Source organism: Topomyia yanbarensis, chromosome 2 (genome assembly GCF_030247195.1).
Source record: "Topomyia yanbarensis strain Yona2022 chromosome 2, ASM3024719v1, whole genome shotgun sequence".
Taxonomy (NCBI): domain Eukaryota; kingdom Metazoa; phylum Arthropoda; class Insecta; order Diptera; family Culicidae; genus Topomyia; species Topomyia yanbarensis.
In genome coordinates, this window is record NC_080671.1 from 216,608,001 (window position 1) to 216,627,961 (window position 19,961).

Below are 19,961 nucleotides of genomic sequence, written 5' to 3' on the forward strand. Positions count from 1 at the left end.
GAGAGGCTCAACACATTGTTCGCCGAAGTTCATTGGGAGGAATTTCTTGTTGGTTGCAGTGTTAATGAAGCTGTGACAAATATGTATGACAAAATGTATGCTATATTTCGTGATGTTGTTCCTGTGAAGCGACCTCGTCGTCCGCGTGGTAAAAAGCAGCCTTGGTGGAATAACGAGCTACAGAACCTACGGAACCGTCTTCGCAAGGTTAGGAAACGATACTTTCGCTGGAGAGATGATCGGCACAAAGCTGAGCTGCATGCCATTGAGAGCGAATATAACTCTTTGCTTGCGCATTGCTTTCGTTGCTATATTCATCGCACGGAGGAGAACCTGAAGCAGGACCCAAATTCATTTTGGTCATTTGTAAGAAGCCGTAAGCAGTCGTCCGGAATCCCACAACGTGTTAGTTACAACGCAATTACAGCCGAGTCCCCGATTGGATCGGCAAATCTATTCTCATCCTTTTTTCAAAGTGTGCAAAGTAATAACCGACCACCTTTGTCTGAAGCATATTTGAATAGTCTGCCGTTGTTCGATTTGAATATGTCGCTATTCAATTTCTCGCCGCGTGATGTGGAGCTGAAGTTGCAGTCTATTGATGGTTCTAAGGGTGCTGGTCCGGATGGCTTACCGCCTATCTTCTTCAAGAGCTGTGCTGTAACGTTGGCTGTTCCTGCGAGTATAATTTTCAACAGGTCATTGTCCGAAGGAATTTTCCCGAGTGTCTGGAAGACAGCATCTATTACACCGATCCACAAGGCAGGTAGCATCCACGATGTTGAAAATTATCGAGCCATTTCAATTTTGAGCTGCTTACCGAAAATTTTTGAAAGCCTCGTTCATGATTTGCTGTACCCGAAGGTTCACCACATCATTTCCGAGTGGCAGCATGGATTTGTGAAAAAACGCTCGACGAGTACTAATCTTATGGCGTACGTTTCGTCACTTAGTAGCGCGCTTGGAAAACGTCAGCAGGTTGATGCCGTTTACGTTGATTTTGCAAAAGCGTTCGATAGGGTGCCTCATTTGTTAATCGTGGCCAAATTTGAGCGCATGGGACTTCCTGAGTGGTTGACACGATGGATAATGTCATACCTCACCGAGCGTAGTGCATTTGTGCGCATAGATGAAACGAGATCATCTCCGTTTGTGATAGAGTCGGGTGTGCCTCAGGGTAGTCATTTGGGCCCGCTACTGTTTATTTTATTCGTAAACGATTTGTGCTCCGCTATACAGTCTCCTAAGTATATGTTTGCTGATGATCTGGAATTTTTCCGTGTAATTGCGTCGGCAGTCGATTGCTGTGCTATTCAAGCCGATATTGATATGCTGCTAAATTGGTGTACTCATAACGGGATGGAAGTAAATGTGCAAAAGTGCAATGTGATATCGTTCTGTCGAAACAGGCACGTCCTGACATTTGATTATAGAATGGCAGAAAGCAGTATCAACCGAGTTAATACGATAAAGGACCTAGGCATTCTCATCGATAACAAACTAAATTTCGCGCAGCACATTGCAATGACTACAGCCAAGGCCTATGCCGTGCTGCGGTTCATTAAACGAAACACGCAGCAATTCAGCGATATTTATTGCCTAAAAACGCTATTTTGTGCACTCGTGCGTAGCATCCTGGAGTACGGCGTGCTTGTGTGGACACCCGATCATGCTGTTCAAATTAATCGCATCGAACGAATTCAGCGTCACGTTCGTTACGCTCTGCGGTTACTACCTTGGACTGATCCTATTCGTCTACCGCCCTATGAACATCGATGCAATCTTCTACGTTTGCCAACTCTTGCAAGTCGGAGGATAATGCTGCAACGGCTCTTCGTGTTCGATCTTCTGGAAAACAATATAGATAGCCCGGAGTTGCTGAGCCAGCTCCGATTCAACGTACCACCTAGACCCACCAGACGAACTAATTTCTTTCGGTTACCGATGTATCGTACTCTTTTTTCACAAAACAATCCGTTCAATGTATGCTGTCGTAATTTTAATGATGTAGCTGACAAGTATGATTTTAACATTACTAAGACTACCTTTAAACATAGAATTATTATTAATTAAGGAACTGTCTGTACGAGAAAATCGAAGACCAGTATAAATAAATAAATAAATAAAACCGTAATTGTTACTAGGGTCTCGACTCGATCAGCTTTTCGAACGCTATATTTCTACCTCAATAAATGTTGAGCTGCTAACAAGTGATGGTGCAGAAACAGTGGTCGACTTTGCTAAACAAATGGATGAAATGGAGGAGAAATATTATTTGCTGCCAGATTTTCTATTATCACAAAGGCCAGTCGTTACAATAGATCTGCCGCTATGGTGTCTGCCCCTGTATCATCAGTTGTACGATTACCTAAAATTGATTTGCGTACTTTTGATGATGATGTCTTTCCGAAGTGCGTATACAGTTTTGATCCATGGAAATAACAATTTGCAGTTAGTTGATAAATTTCATTACTTGATGGCCGCGCTGAAGGGGCCTGTGAGGAAGCTATTAGACACCATCAGTATCACAACAGATAATTACAAGGTCGCATGGGATCTACTAGTTGGTCGTTACGATGTTATCGTTTGCTTATTAAAAATCATGTTTACACTCTATATTTTTACCATTTTTTTGTTAACCATTTTTGTTAACGACCTATTGAGTCAATTTGTCAACAGTTGTTACGGCATTTAATTAGCAAAGGACTGGAAGGTGAAGTATATTTTTCAATATTAAGAGCTATAGTACTCAAGGGAGAGCAAGGAGTTGAAGGAAGAAAGTTTAGAAAAGCGTGGAGGGATCATATATGCAAGCTTAGAGCTCACCGGCGACTTAACTTTTTGTCTGCTACCGTAGGAGTCAAGATCTTTTGGCATTAGAAATGCGAATCACCTGAGTCTACGGCATGTCCGGACAAGCGTAAAGTAACTTGTTACTTCATGCTGTCGGAACCGACAGCCCCACTATATATGCCATTGAACCACTCTATATGCCATTGAATCTGTTCAAAAAGAATCTTCTGATGCTATATTGAGCCTTGTTGACCAGTTCGAACGCCCCGTGAAAATATTTACGACATTGGGGGAGTCGACCGACTCGTGGAGTTCTTTGTTGGAGCACATGGTGTATGCTCGCCTAGACAAGCATACTTTACGGGAATGGGAGAAGTCAACAAGTGAAATAATAGATAAAATTCCGACGTACGAAGAAATAATCCATTTTTTGCACGAGCAAGCTCGTATTCTGCACTTGCTGAGCAATGAAGTAACAGGATTCCACACTAACTTAAAGGAAAGGTCTCGTTTATCTGTCGCACATACAGCGACAGTCCCTCACACAACCACCTCTCGCTGTGCTGTTTGCAGTCAACCGCATCGATTCTACGAGTGTGAAGTGATTTTCGATGAGTCTTCTACGGGAATCTCTCTGTATGATTGCTTTATGGTTGGATCAACCGTACAAGAAACTCTCTGCTCTATTGTGGTTCGAATTCGAATCCGAGAAATTGCTTTGGTGATATCCATCACCAAGATGAATCGCCAAATTTCGATACACCCTCATGATACTACCTTGCAGCGAATTTTCTGGCAGCATTCCACGGATTCGGAGATAAGACCGTATGAGTTCACTACGGTAACATATGGCACCGCCAGCACTCCTTATTTGGCAACAGCCTTCAACAGCTGCAGTTCGATTATTCAGAAAAAAAGAAGATGATGTACCAGCAAAAATCGGAAAGGACTTCTATGTAGATGACTTTTTGAGTGGTGAGATCAGCGTAGACGAAGCCGTCAGTCTTCAATGTGAAGCCCAGAATATTCTCGACACCGCAGGGTTTGAGTGGAGAAGATAGTCTTCGAATTCTTCCGAAGCACTTACCAACGTTCCTGACGAACTAAAAGAGCAGATCAGTTCTTGAGATTGACGATGCAGCTGAAAATTCCACAAATACTCTTGGCCTACTGTGGCATCCCGAATCAGATACGTTTCGGTTCAAAGTTCCGGATTTTTCTATCGATCATCCCATTACAAAGCTAGTAGTGGCATCAGAAATTACCAAATTGTTTGACCCATTGGGAATCTTGGGGCCAATCATTATCAAGGCCAAGATTTTTATGCAAATGTTCTGGAAGGAGAAACATTCGTGGAATGAACCTCTCATTCATTGTAGATTGAAATTGTCTGGTATTGTGGTATCATCGCCATATCTAACTGCTGATGAACTCTCTCGTCATTTGGACTCGTTGTTACAATCCAACCCGAATGCTTTCCCCAACAACTTGCCCTGGTACGCGACGGCAAGTCGCACGACAGAGGACAACGAATTATAATTAATAATTATAATGAATTGCAGTCCACACCCGAGAAGATTGCATTTTGGTTTGTGCATCTCCCACCTGTCGAAGAGAGTGTCTGGGAGCGGACAAGGGTTTATAACTTTCTGGAAGTCGCATAAAAAAACTACACGAGCAGTCGCGTCGTACACTCAGTACATATTCCGTTAATTTGACAATAAATCGAAAACTGTTGCATATAGAAACAACTGAGTTCTACAGTAATAGAGCAAGTAAATCGTCAACGATTGGAGAAATGCTTAGTTCGAAATAATCCCATTAGGCGGCATTAGTATATATTGATATTAACTCTTCGGTCCGCAACCTCCATTTCAATCAATGTAATATTGTTTTTTATTTCGATTATAGAGGTTCTAACCTTAAGGTCATTTGCCTCTTCGGGTTAGAAAAATCTCTTATGAAAAATTTCCAACCCTATGTGCGGGGTCGGAACTCGAACCCAGGTGCGCTGCGTACAAGGCAATCGATTTACCAACTACGCTACGCCCACCCCCGGTAATAAATTTCAAAATTATGGTTCTCAGACGTGTTCCAACGACATTAGATTCGGGTTTTTCAAAACGATCACAAAATTCATCTAGTTTCAGGAACCGAGGCCAGCTTTTCGAAAATTATCGTATTCCGGATGTTTTGTCGGAAGTATTAAAGTTACCTTCCTTTCCGAAGATCCAAAAACTAATTTATCGATTTTTATATCAGTTTAGCTGCGTATGACACTCCATGATTTTACAAAACCTGGTTTCATCGGAATGAAGGCCAATTTTTGATCCTCAATAAAACCCGTCTCGTGACATGTCAAACTTCATGATCGTAATACATAAGAGCGCTGGAGAACATCTTGAAGGTGTCTGCTTCTTGTTTTAGGGAAAATCAAGGTCCTGGAACGCCAGGGTGCCGCCAACCCAACTAAAAAGCCTTCAAGATGTAATCCTGTTGTTTTGCAAAAACATGAAGTGTGAGATGTCGCATAACGGTTCGAAATGGCTGAATTCAATCTTTTTTTTAAATAGAAGGAAATTGACATATACGTATTTTAAAGGGTTGTTTGGTTCCAACAACAAAATGTTCTTATTCTAGAACATCCGTGAGTGTCTCCGGAACAGATCACATGGCATCGATTTGAATTTCCATCATTCCATTGCTTTTGCTAGAAAACAAACTACACAAGCGTTGGTGAAGTCTGTGCACATTAGACAGCCCAGCAAGAAAAACAAATTTTTGAAAACTCAATCGGCACATACCCAAGTCGGTTCCTAGTCCTATCTGCTCTAAATTTGAGCCAAATCGAATAAGTCTAGCTACCGGACCAATGTGTTCGAAGCTTTCATGGGATTTTTCAACAATTTACTAAACTTCATTTTCACCGCTAGGTGGCACTATGTACATCAGTTAATCACTGTAAGTGAAAATATGACATGGAATTTCATTGTCTACAACTTTGTCGAAGACTTAAAATCAATCCAACTGCCTTGGGAGTGTTATTACACTTTTATTGAAATGATGTCTTAGTCAGTTTTGCATGGGTTCTAACAGCATATGCTGGTGATTCAGTTGTCGATTCCCACGAACTTTGTTTTCTTGCGAAATAATGATTGGATTTAACTGAATAGTATGTTTGGAATATTTTAGCACATCTTTTGAAAACAAAATTTAAGTACCTTATTTCACCGCATAGAAGACGCCAACACTAACTTTTAAAATAAGAAAGATATTATATGAACATTCTTACAAAAACTACTGGGAATGGCTTATTCTACGACTTTGTAGAAGACACCTTCTTTCTCTTTTCGTTGAAAAGTTAGTGTTGGCGGTGAAATGTAGAACAAAAATATTCTAGTTAAAAAATTACTCAAATCATGTACGAAAAGCCTTTCAAACATACTCTTCAGCTAAACCAAATCATAATTTCGCCAAAAAATTAACTTCTTGGGAATCGATCATTGTTTTACTACCTTGTATTGGCAGGCTTTATGCCAAACTAACTCATACATCACTTTATTAATATTTTAAGAACTTCTCGCAGGGAAGTTGGATTGATTTGCAGTCTTCGACAAAGTTGTAAACAGTTAAATTGTCTGCCCAGTTTTCACTTTCAGTGATAAACTGATGATTACAGTGCCGCCAAAAATTATTGAAAAAACTCGTGCACTCAGTATACTAGCGCCATCTCCAGAAGGTTAAGTTGTTATCTCCCAGGCCTATTGGGGCCCAACTCTAAGCCGCTATCTATGCCCGTAGTAAGCAGTCGTCTCTATATGGTCCCATGGTTACCTTTGCATTTGAGAGTTGTGGTTGTCCTTCATAAATTACTACATTTAGAGCCGGATCGGCACTAATTGAGATTACTTCCACCGGCTAAAGTGCTTGATTTCGAACGTTAGTGATTTACCAAAGATTTAACGGGACGGGACGGGGCTATCATTAGCTCACTTGCCGATTCGGTGAGGTGTCGCACATCCTTACCAGCGTGGTTGTCGATCTGTATTACCATTCCGATGAATTCTTTCTCCACGTCCAGAATTAGAATCCTAGTGGTATCAATCCTTATATGGCACTCCGGCGGCAGGCTAGTTAACCTTACGCGGTTCAAACTTGACTGACGAAGCTGCCTGCGGATTTATGTAGCCTTTTATATAGATTCAACAGAGTCCACTGTCAAATCTCACTACATGCTGGCGCGCTCTCTAGCGTCTAGCGTCTATCGGAACTATCGTCTATACTACCCCCAGAAATGTGTATGAGTGTGTATATGCATTTGTGTGTATGCTTGAAACCAAAAATGTCACATTATTTTCCTGGAAACGACTGAACCAATTTTCACAAACTGCTTCAAATGAAATGGGTAACACTCCCATCGGCTGCTATTGAATTTTATATAGATCCGGTTACCGGTTCCTGAATTACAATGATTGTTGCAATGAATGTTGAATAGTGGAAATTTTTCTAAAATGTGAGCCTACCCGATCAGTATAGCATAACAAGATTATAACGCAATTTTTGTTACAAGTTGTATTATAAATCAGCTTTCGTTAATAGTTAAAATAACAGTAAATTATAACAAGTATCAATGGGAGCTACAGTTTTGATAGTTTTTTTGTTACGATGTTCTGATCTGGCAATAGCTTGTAATTGTAGTTCTTATTATTTTGTTTGTGGGTAACAGGTCAATTTTACTATATTCAGAGTACATCGATAATAAACCGGTTCTAAATAAAATAAATTCCCATTTTCATGGTACTTTCAACGAACAAAATCTCTAGCGCTCTAGGTATGCATCCTGGAGCTTTGATGACTTCGAGAAAGTATATCGGGTAAAATTAAGCATTTCGATAATTATTATCTCATGTAGATCAGCTCTATCTTTGGACAGAGACGGTAGAGGAATTGAAAACTTTTTCAGTAGAGTTTTTTGTTTTGATGTTTTTCACATACTACTTGAAGGTATATTGTAATTTATGTAATTTGTCAATATGCAAATGCAAACATCTTTGAGTAATAATATTTTATCATTCACCATTTAAAAATGAACCACAATAAAGCCAGTCGAAACCTTTTTTGTATAAACGATCATATTTTTCTATGTGATTATGCATGCAAATCCGTTCACACCAGAATATTGTCGTAAAATTCTCCTCCACAACACTTTGCTTGTCATTTTGCGGACACCTTTGATTGGCAAGTTTCCGTGTCACTAATATCCTGGTCACGCCACTAATGCACATTGGCGTTCGGATCTCATTACTCACTAATTATGTATTATAACGTGTCAGACCTTCTGATGTATTCCTTTTCGGACATTATGACGCATAGTCGTATGTTATTGTGGTAGTTATATGATGTATGGTCGTAAAAAAAAGTCGAAGAACTGTCAAGTTTGATGAATCGTTGTATGGTTTTGAGAAAGTTTGGGCAAGTGCTCTTGGTTCTATTGATTTTCCGCTCTAAAGCCTAATGAGTCCATGCGATTGTAATTTTTGATTTCTTATTAACATATAGGCATTACGTTGAGTTGAAAACATTATTTCAGCATCGTAGTTTACTCCGAGGCCATGTTTACAACTATTGTTTTTCACCGTGTTGAAAGTTAAAATATTTTCCAGTTTCTCAGTAAACTGTCGTATCAAAATCGTATAGTTTTTGCGTTCGATATTTCTGTGTATCAATGCGAAACTAGTAGTTTCGAGGACATTAGATATTTAAAATTGTCTCATACAATGCCGGAGAAGAGAAAATTTAAATATTATGTTGTAGCGAAAAGTGAGAAAAAGCAGAAAAAGTCACGCTTGCTTTGTTTTCATAAACAGCAAGAAGTAAAACATTGCCTATTTGTACACTCGAATGTAAAATTTCAATATCTAGCAAGTTAATATTCTGCATCACTGATTGAAATATACTAATATGCTCATGCTTTTTCGATCGTCGATGTCATAATACATCGCCTGCACGGCACGAGATGTATACTCCCAACGTTTGCTACACGCATAATACAGTTTTGCATACTGTGAACAATGGATGCAAATCGGTCAACTACTGGAACCAGCATTTTTCACTATTTACGGTTTTCTATACAGTAATTGTGTAAACAGTCGATTATGTTCAATCGTTTAGATACCAACTCAATCCAATCATAATGAAATAGGTGGATTTGACGAACTTTATTTTGGTTTTATTTTCTATTATATAATTATGTCCATTTTTCGTTGGTTTACTTATTGTGCACGCGAAAATAATAACAAACACACGGTTGCCAACATGGGCGGACATTCAAAAAATTATCAAATCAATTTTACAAAATACACCACTCAATTCCTGCTGTAAATAATCATGTAGTCTTATCAGAATTAGCTTTAGTGATATCTTGACTAGGAGGTGAGCTAATTTGGAGTCAATCCGTCCAGCCGTATCTCAGTTAGGAGCTGTGAAAGAGTACTATGTTTTGATTTCCCATACGATTTTCGATTTTTTCGATGCACTATTTTCAAAAATACACCACTACGACATAACTGAACTGACAACGCTCTAATTAGTATAGAAAGATTCGTAATCGTCTAATTTAGGAGGTAAGCTATTCTGGTTGTGCAAAACGTTCGACTATTTTGAGAATTTTGAAGACATTTGAAAATCGCAAGTCCCAATAAGGTGGTGCCTTAATGTATATAACATTATATATCAACAAAAGTCATTAAATGAAGAAGAAAATTATTTTTCCATTTCGCACATCGGTAAAGTTCAAGTTTCTGGATGTAAAATATCAGAACGATTTGTAGTGTTTTTTTTACGAAAATGTAAACAGGTCATTGCTTGACTGATTTAAACAACAGGAATTAATATCTTCGATAGATAATCCAGCAAAAGGTTAAACGACTCAACTGATTCGATACAGATATCGACACAGATTTTTCGAAGAGTAAACATAGATGAAAAGATTTTTTAGGATAAAAATACAGATTTAATTTTGGCAACCCTGGGGGTGATAACTATAAGGCCACTGTCCACTATCAACAATTTGAGAATGCCTGGAGGATCACACAAAGGAAGTATTTTTTTTAATAATTACGATTTATTCCGCTTAACATGTGGTATAGTGAAACCCAGATGGGTCAACCGGTCGAGCGCTGACGGAGTCCAACTTTGCTACTAGGATGCTCCAAGTGAAATCCGATTGTGCTCGATTGGTTGAACTGTTTTGGCCTGTCTATTCTCGATGGACTGTGGTTGTATAGGGCCCCTTACACGAGGCGCTAGTAATGTCATTACTGAGCAGTAATGTCACTTTTAATGATCGTGTAAGGTGAGTAATGACGGAATTCCCATACAATTCTAGTAATGACACTACTTAGTAATGACACTTTTATTGCGCGTGTAAGGGCCCCTTATGATTTCAAATGCCTCTGTACACTGTTTTATTATTTGCTTGGCCTAACCATAAGGGCCCCGTACACGGGCGTTAGTAATGTCATTACTGAGCAGTAATGTCACTTTTAATGAACGTGTAAGGCGAGTAATGATGGAATTCCCATACAATTCCAGTAATGACACTACTTAGTAATGACACTTTTATTGCGCGTGTGAGAGCCCCTATACAGAGGCTCCTATTTGACAAATGAACATGAAAAATGTTTACTTGTCGAATATTAGACATAATGTACTACGGCTTACAAGCTGTGTGAGTTTCGTTGAGGAAGTGAATTGATATGTGTGAGCATCTGCGTACTGGTATTACATACTTTGCAGGAAGATGGGAATATATTATCACGGTGTTTCCTATTCATGCAAACTTATGAAGTGGAGCGGCGCAAGTTATAAGGGCCCCGTACACGGGGCGTTGGTAATGTCATTTCTGAGCAGTAATGTCACTTTTAATGAACGTGTAAGGCGAGTAATGATGGAATTCCCATGCAATTCCAGTAATGACACTACTTAGTAATGACACTTTTATTGCGTGCAAGGGTCCCTTATGGGTGGATATAACAGTTTTCACTTTCTGCTGGAAGTTCACGTGTGGGGTATACAGTGTCATTGTTCTTTCACAACAGTGTAATTGGGTGTAAACCTTTACAATAAACCGATGAACAAGTTTCACTCTGTTGCCGATCTGTTCCTTTTACATAAAAATCCAGCATTCATCTATCTTAATAGTAGTTTCAAAACTGTATCTGTATCTACAGTCTTGTTACACCGGAAGTAGTTGTTTTAATGCAAACTGCTATGTGGCAGAATGTGTACTTTCTTACCTCTCGACATTCTTAATAGAAACGGGACCATCCAAGACATGAGACGAGTTACTCTTTTTTCGGGCTACATTTGTTTTCCGTTTCTTATATTTGTTACTATGTTTTTAATTGCCGCAAGGTTCTACTGTATCGATTTTGTTGGCTATTTTCGGCAAATTTGAGACTAAGAGAAACGAAAGCAATGAAATTGAAAGACGGATAGGTATTCTAGAGCGATTCAGTTATAAACTTAGAACGGAAAACTAGAACTAGGCAGGCTCATATGGGCATGATCGAAAGGAAATGTGAAGAATTCTTTGCCTTCTGCAGAGTAGGAGTTGGGCGTTGCACCCAAGTCTACCGCATGGTCTATGGTAGAACATAACTCATCATCATGTTTTACCGCCGACGCCGGCAAAAAATTCTTCACAAATCCTCGCCTAGAACGACCACGCGATCATTCTTCTCCCTTTCTGCTAGCTTTTTTACTTCTTATATTTAGCTCTCACATGTCTCCTGTCTCATGTCTCCACGCGAGTCTGGGACTGTTGATGACATTTGGTCCTTAGACCGGCGACGACTGGGTGCTGTCGGCATTCTGCCGATGGTAGTAGAATGGGAGGGTGCGAACAGATCTAATCAAGGAAGCACTACCGTAAACGTGAGTATCTGATCGGAAATCAGACGCAACAAGACTTTAATCTGACTAGTGTCGATGATTGCCTCTCAATACAACTGAAAATGTGCCGCATCTGTTTTTATTGATCTAATTTCAAGTTCCGTTATTGCTGACCAGCCCGTGTATCAGGTTAACAATTTCTCGTATTCCTCTTCAATGGTCGTTATTATCACTCGTATAAGTGTATTTTACAAATCATTCGATGCGTAAGATGGAAAATACATACCTTGATTTATAACATCTCGCTCTATCATGGCTCTTTGTCTGTATAACGTGTTATCACTCGGTAATTTTCAACCAAATAAATATATCGTAAAGAAGAAGTAGCGAATTCGGTCTAAATACCGTTACAATAGATAGTGATCCGACACATTACGCATATAAGATTAGCTTTTCTAGGCAATACTCCCACGGTCAGCTGTGTGGAGTTCAAATTGCTTTTGTTTAGGAAACATAGGATACTCTCGGTAGCCGGCTACCCAGAGTTCAAAAAGAACCAAAAACTAAACAAAATCTTTTCTTTTTTGAGTGATCGTGTACTCGAAGACTAACTAATCAACTACCTAATAAAATATGCTTTACAGGTCGTATCGCTTGCTTGGAGCGAATCCTAGCCCTTATACCCTTCCAAACCACCACCTCCACGACACCTATGGAAGAGTCTGATGAATCGTCGTCCTTCCGTTAAGTAGGTGGCGCATCAACACTTCCCGTCTACCTTATCCTTTATCCTTCCCCGTGAACGATGGAGATGGGGGCGGCCGGCAATGATGGCTATCATGTGTTGAGGTTTTAATATGGGTCGGATTGGTATGAATTCCTATTTACCACTTCCTAAGCAACTCTTATTAGATAATCAGCAGTCATACATGATGAAGTCAGTGTGCAATCCGCCAAAATCATCGTCACAACGCAACGCAACGCGGTTAGAATTCTGGCAGAGAGTGGGATCCCTTATATCGATAGGGTTCCCGGTCATGTCGCCATGAGACGCGTTGTCTAATAGGTCTGAGCGTATTTTCTTAATTGGTCCAGCTGAACGCATGGACCTAGGGTTCTAGGATCAAGGATAGACTTCCGGACGTGATCGATTCGTAATCGCGTGCGCGAGGGCATTTTTGTAGGTTCCCGCTTGGGACCGCGTTTGAGAATGTGTGAGTGTTAAGACGTTCACTATCACCATCAGCTCATATCAGCCCTCCCGGCCTCCTCGATACAACACTATCGAGGCGTATTGTAATCAACATCTTGAAGCGGATTTCTTATATAAATAAAATCCTGAGTAGTCGTAATGATTGGTGGATTATTAACATGAGAACTAATTAACCTCTAGTAGTAGAACCTGATGCAAATAGAAGCTAAAAAGAGCGAAGGTCCTTATATTTAGATAAATATTATATCTATTGTGGCTTGATGATGTTTACAATATTGCTTAAGGTTAGAGAGAGAATCGGCAAAAATCAAAAACGAACGAAGCAGTTTTTTCCACACCGAGTGTTAGATCTTCATAAAAATCAATCAGCAGTACTGTAACAACATTTTACATAAGCTGATTGATTTTTATGAAGACCTAACACTCGGTGTGGAAAAAAACTGCTTTTTTCGTTTTCGATTTTGGCCCATTCTCTCTCCAACCCTAACTGGACTGGAATCTACACAAGCTTGCAAAGTTTTTCTTACTTTTGTATTGTGCTGCTGCTCCATCAGACATAAATTTTTTTTAGAAAAGTTTGTCAATTCTTTCATAAAATTTATCAGTTTTGAGAGGAATAGATGAACTGCAGTCTTCTTGTCTTCCAGTCTTTTAGTCTTCCAATCTTTCAGTCTTCCGATCTTCCAGTCTTCATTCAAGTTTGTTGTGAATATATGCCAAATTCGTTACTGATACTTTTTGCATGTATCAGGCAATTAGCAGCTGGGAAAATGGATTCTGAGATGATCATGACTTATTGGTTTAGTTTTCGATAAAAATACACTGAAGAAAAAAATTCAGTTTGTACAAGGTAAAGTTTTTTTCAAATAACTTTTTTTCCTCAAAAGTGCCCAACATGAATTTTTGACGGTAGGTAGGTAGGTAATTATCTATCTTGGAACAAAATTTCATCCAAATCAAAAATGGGTTTTTTTGTAAATCGACTTTAAATTTGTAAAATCGATTTTTTTCAGTGTAGGAGTCAATGAAGAATTTTTTCAATATTTTTATTCGAAAATTTGACTAATTTTGTGGAAACCACTCCTACAACATTTTTGTAGGATTTGTCATTTTTAGACTATAGCCATCTGAAAAAAATTGGCAAAAAAAAGTTTGGCCCTTTTCAAAAGACAGTCTAGATCATTTTTGGAAAAAAAAATATGCAAAGTGGCTTTTTGTGACAAAGTCTTCATGTACAGAAAGTTTCATTAAAATCTGAGAGGGTGCTGCCAACATTTGTTCGATTTGGTGCGAAATTCGTCATAGAGTTTTAGAATATGTACGCGGCGCGATACCGCAAATATCGAAAGTCGACGTTTGTTGAATATTCAACAGTAGTTGAAGTAGACGACGCTTGATTAAAATGCCAACCGCCGTTAATTATTTTTGCTTTCTAGTTCACACTAAACTCGCCAGGCAATACAAGTTTTATCATAGAAAAACAACTGAAATAGTAAGTTTTCCTTTATTTTTGAGCTCCTTTGCAGCTATAGTGGGGTATAGAGTTGCATGCTCCAAAAGCAATAAATGGGTTTTGCATCTATAGGAGCCGAAATTAGCAATTGCGCCACTATTGCTACATGCGGAGCAAGCAGTTTTAAATACAAACATTGGTTCAAAACCAATTTTCCATCAAATAGGAATTGAAAACTTTCATTTAACATATAATCATCACCCGTAGATCTTTCCTTTTTTTTTAATGCGTTTAAATTTAAGCACAATGCGTAAATATTAAAAAATATTGTGGATAGCGAACTTATAACAAGTATTTAAGTACTTTTTCCTTTTTTTATTTACGTGACTAAAAGTTTTTTTTTTTTCATTCGTCACGCATTTAAGTACACATGATCTAAATGTAAGAACAATGCGTAAATATTAAAAAATACTGTGAATAGCGAACTTATAACAAGTATTTAAGTATACATGATCTAAATGTAACGAATTGTTTATTGAGACAATAGAAGAAAAAATTCTTCGGCATAATAATTTTCTGGGTTTTGGTACTTCCTGCGGAACAGTTTTCTGTGTTCTGGTTCTTTCTCGGTGAAAGTTTTCTGGGCTTTGGTACTTTCTGGGAATCAGTTTCCTGGGAATAAGTACTTTCTGGAATATGTTTCTGGGGAAAAAGCTTCAGCATTTATTCTTCTGGGGAATGGTTTTCGGGGGAATCCCGAGCAAATACTCATGGGTTCAAACACCACACAGCCCTTTGAAAAGACCTTAAACATGGTCCGTGCCAAAATTCCCAACCATCAAGGCACCATAAAATGGTCTGAATAACCCATAAAAACACCAACATATGATGTTTTATATGGGACCTACCGGACCATGGTAATGGTGTTTTCATGGGTTAAACCCATTTCAAACATCCATGCCAAGCCCCATGAGCATGGGGGTATTATGGACTTTCCGTTTGCTCGGGATGATATACAACCGGACAGGTGGGGTAAGACGGACACATGGTTATTTTAGGAATAAAACATTTAAACTTCAATTGTATTGTATGTGTCCGCTATCATTATGGGTAACCTTGAATTATGAAATACTTAGTAGGCCTTGAATACTGCTAAACTTATACAATTTAAGCAAATATTGATAATCAGTAGTGCAGCTTCGTGCTAATGTAATTTTCAAGTTTCCAATTTTAAGGTTTATCGAGGAAAAAATCAATTTTTTCGTGGATTTTTTTCCTTTATTTCGATGAAGTAACTCTGAAGTAACATCTTCATGGAAAATAATAGGTAAGCTCGTTTATGCGTGAATAAGCACAAACGTTTAAAAAATATGTTCTGGTTGGGCAAGACGGACAGTCTTGATTAATTATATTGATTTAAAAAAAGTGCAGAAATTTCTTCGTTTTATAGTTCTTAAAAAAATGGTACTGATTGATTTTTGTAAAATAATCCTTCTGGGCACTCGAATGCCAACATATGTAGCTACAACATAGAGTATTACATGTTGACAAAAACATACTCGTACTATGTTATATTTCAGTATATCCTTAATATGTCCGTCTTACCCCCAGTTCCCCTATAGCGATTTCGATCAGTACAACGGAAGTTATGCGCACTTAAAAACTGGGAAAAAATCTCAGCAGTAGATTTTGAAATGGGACCTCCATATTGAAACGTTAGAAGTATTCTATTTCAAAATGTGTGGCCCTTTTCTTTTGTGTAAAGGAATAACAGTGCGATGAATATCGCCAAACGTGAATTTCATGAATAGAAACAATTTTATTCAATATATTATTTAAATACTAGAGTTATTAAACTTAAACTAGCGTTAGCAGTATTATTAAATTTTTTTACGTTTTAACGACATTCAATTAGCTAGAGATTACTGGGTAGGAAAAGTTATGAAACTTAGAGCCATAGTACTCAAGTGAGAGCAAGGATGTGAAGTAAACAGATCGGAAAACTAGAAGTGGCAGGGTCATTAGAACAGGCTTAATATCGTACGGGCTTAATCTTTGCCTTCTGATAATGAGGGTCGAGCTTAGGCAGAATAACTACGAATCACCCGAGTTCACTATCATGTGTCCTGATAAAGGTAGACGTATCTATCTTTACCGTGACAACCGGCAAAAATTAAGCCACGCAAGATCACCACTGAAAACCTGTCGACGATTAGCATCAATCTTAATGATGATTGCTGCTGTTCATCTCTGTTTGCCGGGATAGATTTTTATTAGACTATTGTCACTGTTCTTACAGTCGTGGCGGGTTTGCTACATTGTGTAAGGCAATGGCTGTGTCTACAGCGGCTACCCACCGCTGCCGATGGATTCCCATCAGTTTCTTTTTCTTTTTTCTTTTTTTATTTCGACTATGTTAGTCACATTTTCTTTTTTTACGTTTTAACGACATTCAATTAGCTAGAGATTACTGGGTAGGAAAAGTTATTGCCCCTACATTAGGATGGAATAAACCTAGAGTTTTGCAAAACGTCGCCTAACGGTGTTACATTTTCCCTTTAATCAATGTGAGTCGCTCAACACCAGTAGAAATGCTGTCTCAAAGTCTCAATGTAATTGACCGACTAGCTATACTCAACTGACTCGAAAGCAAAGGTGACTCAATTAGCGGTGAGCGTAAGAGTAAAAGGGGGAATGCTGCTTAGTAATAGAGAAAAGGATTTTGAATAAGCTTACATTCTATTGTTCGTTCTAATCGATACATGGTCTACTATGCCTAATCATCACTCACTTCTTCGCATAGGTGGGGGCCCCGTACTGTCACTGCCTACTGCATACACGAAGTCGGTCGATTGGCTGATTCTGTCAAGCGACGATGCTTGGTCCTCACGGCTGCACTATCCTCATGAAATTTTTCCGCAGCTGCATACAAAACGTCACCACGAGCAAGTGCACGTGTCGTGCGAAGATGTCTCGACGCAAGGCTGCACTGGTCTGTCGATCTGCCTTGCAACACTCTCATGCACCATTGAGGATCACAAGGCGGTGTGTTGTCGCGCTTGCACTTTGGTTCCGCGTCGCACTGCTGCACCGACGTTGACCTCCCCTGTCGATGGTTAGATTGGCACTTTCTCTCTCGATCACGGGTACACTTTGGGTCAGATGTGCCCTTCATCGACCATTCAATCAGGAGCTTGGAGACCGCTGGCACGATTGGCAACCCTGTGCGCTGACGCTTCTCGGCTTCTACTTGACAATTTAGGGCTAAAAAGAAAAGGCCCTCTGATGAGGAGACGTGGAGTGAATTTCCGATCATCGGATCCGTAATAGGCTAGTTTATTACCTGATTAAGGCCTTTTATTAGATTGCAGGATGATTTTCTGATTCTTCCCATCGAGAGAGACAAACACTAAAAGCGCAAAAGAGGGTTTCAGCTGAGACTGACACTTTGAGGTTGTGTTTTCTCACCTATTGTGCGACTTGCTGTAGCTTGCCGGTGTGCCATCCCGTGTGTGTACCTGGTTCTATGCAACTGCAGTCATCATTTCGACATGCAAGGAAATTGATAATAACGGCCTATTAGCAGGGTAGTCTACTTGCATGTTATGCATATTACCTTGTCGAGAGTTCGTTGGCGAAGTGGCGAAATGTACTCCATGCGAGATGGATGTCGGGTGATGATGATGCCTTGTGGGATTAATCTATTAATATTTGTTCCCTGATCAATTTTTAGGGTAATTTACCGTTCCGAGGCCTTAAGGAGTGGATTAGGTGGTCTTGAGGATCACACTCATTAGCTTTATTTGCACTCCACTGGGAATTTTGGTACACAGCACTGAGACGAATATTGCAATGGCTTTGTTCCAACCACAATGATCAAGCTTTCTTGTCGGTCGTTAGCTGTTTCGGTCTCACCGGCTGGGTATACGCGAGAGCGAGATCGATCTATTTTCGACGAATTATATTCATCGATTCTATGTTTTGCATCTACGAGAGGAAGTAGAGATGTTGTGTTGGAGAGTTGATTGCGTTTATTCGGCACTCGAAGAAATAGTTGCTCCATTTTGTCGGCTTAATTTCAAAAGTGTAACAACGGTGGCGTGGTGCAAATCAATTTTTATGACTCCAAAATGTAGACGAGGTTTCAAACTAACAATTAGACAAATTCTTTCACATCTACCCACCTATAAGGGCGATTTGTTTAGGTAGGTACGAATAGCCATGGGTTCTCCTAATATTGAATTATGAAGTTTGCATATTTGTATTGATATTGTATAAATAGGTACCGGCAAAATTGAGTTGTATTATAACATTTCCCTTATCGTTTATTTTTTCTCAGATTGTTAAAATGCGTGACAATACGGATGATGTTAGTCCACAAGTGTGGAAAGAATGGATACTCGAAGCCATTCGACGTATACGATGTCAAAAACAACGCCCAAGTGTTCAAAGGATTTGCCAAGCAATTGGGAGCCACCATAAGTTCCATGAGGACATTGTGGCAGAGAAACTTGAAGAAGCAGTGGAAGCTGGAGCTGTGTTAAAGGTGTATAACAAAGGCCTGCATTCGTACAAGGCACCTACCAGTACACAACGCCGTATGGTTTTAGTTACGAATGATAGTGATTTATCGCGATTGGTAGCTAAAGCAGTTCGTGATTTAGGCGAATGTGATGGATCCAGTCTAAAATCAATTGAAAACTATGTCCAACAGACAAACAATCTGAATATAATGTTCGACACAGATTTCAATCAAGTGATAAAAAACTCTATAAGAGTTGCATTAGCAGATGGTACATTGTTACAGGAAGGAAAACTATACAAATTGGGAAGCGTGGTTAAACCGTTCGCAAAGCGAAAATCAATTTCTCCTAAGAAAAAAGAGAAGGTAGACGGTGAAACATCGAATACGGTGAGTGTTACCTAAAATATAAATTAATTTATACTTATTACTACCGTTGCTCGCATTCCAATATTTACATGCATTTACATTTTACGAGGAATGAGATTTTTTCGTTTCATGTATTTTAAAGACATTTCGTATCAGAAATACAATTTCGACTTTTGAAATTTCATGCCATCCTCCCACCCTTTGAAAAAAATCGAGTTCTGATTATATGGGAGCTTCTTCCCGATCAGAAACACAACAGAAAATTTCAAAACTATAACTCGCGTTGTTGCTTATTTATTTATTTATTTATTTCTTTATTATGTCCATCGGACTTTAGAGTCTACATGGACAGTCAAGACGGGAAAAAGCCCATCTGACAGGACACCTTTCATACCATTCTCAGACGGGCGGAAAAACCACCATCTTTTAAAATCACAAACACATACAATAATTATAACTACAATTCATCGTAAGTCCTAGTACACACAAATCTTCACATTAAAAGTAATATCAAAGCACAGCAGATCGTCTAATTTTAAGGCAACGCGGCTGGACGACTCACCAAATTCGAAGAGCTCCTCCACGGCGGTAAATGCGCGAATACATGCAGCAATCGGTTCGTTGTATCCAAATACGGTTCTATGGAATCTGTGTTGAAGTAGAGTTCCGTTTCGCAGTGATCGATTTGGTATACGAAAATCTAATTCCGCCAGTAT

General features: G+C 39.1%; 1 protein-coding gene across 11 annotated transcripts in view; it reads left to right on the forward strand.

Annotated features, from left to right (window-relative positions):
* The window catches only part of LOC131682902 (histone acetyltransferase KAT6A), a 418,542-nt gene that overhangs the window by 63,557 nt on the left and 335,024 nt on the right, over positions 1-19,961 (forward strand). For all 11 annotated transcript variants that reach the window (XM_058964705.1, XM_058964704.1, XM_058964706.1 and 8 more), the window contains one exon: positions 18,694-19,266. In XM_058964705.1, the coding sequence (XP_058820688.1) occupies positions 18,703-19,266 (564 nt within the window). In that variant the 5' untranslated portion in view covers positions 18,694-18,702. The remainder of the gene's footprint in view (positions 1-18,693; positions 19,267-19,961) is intronic.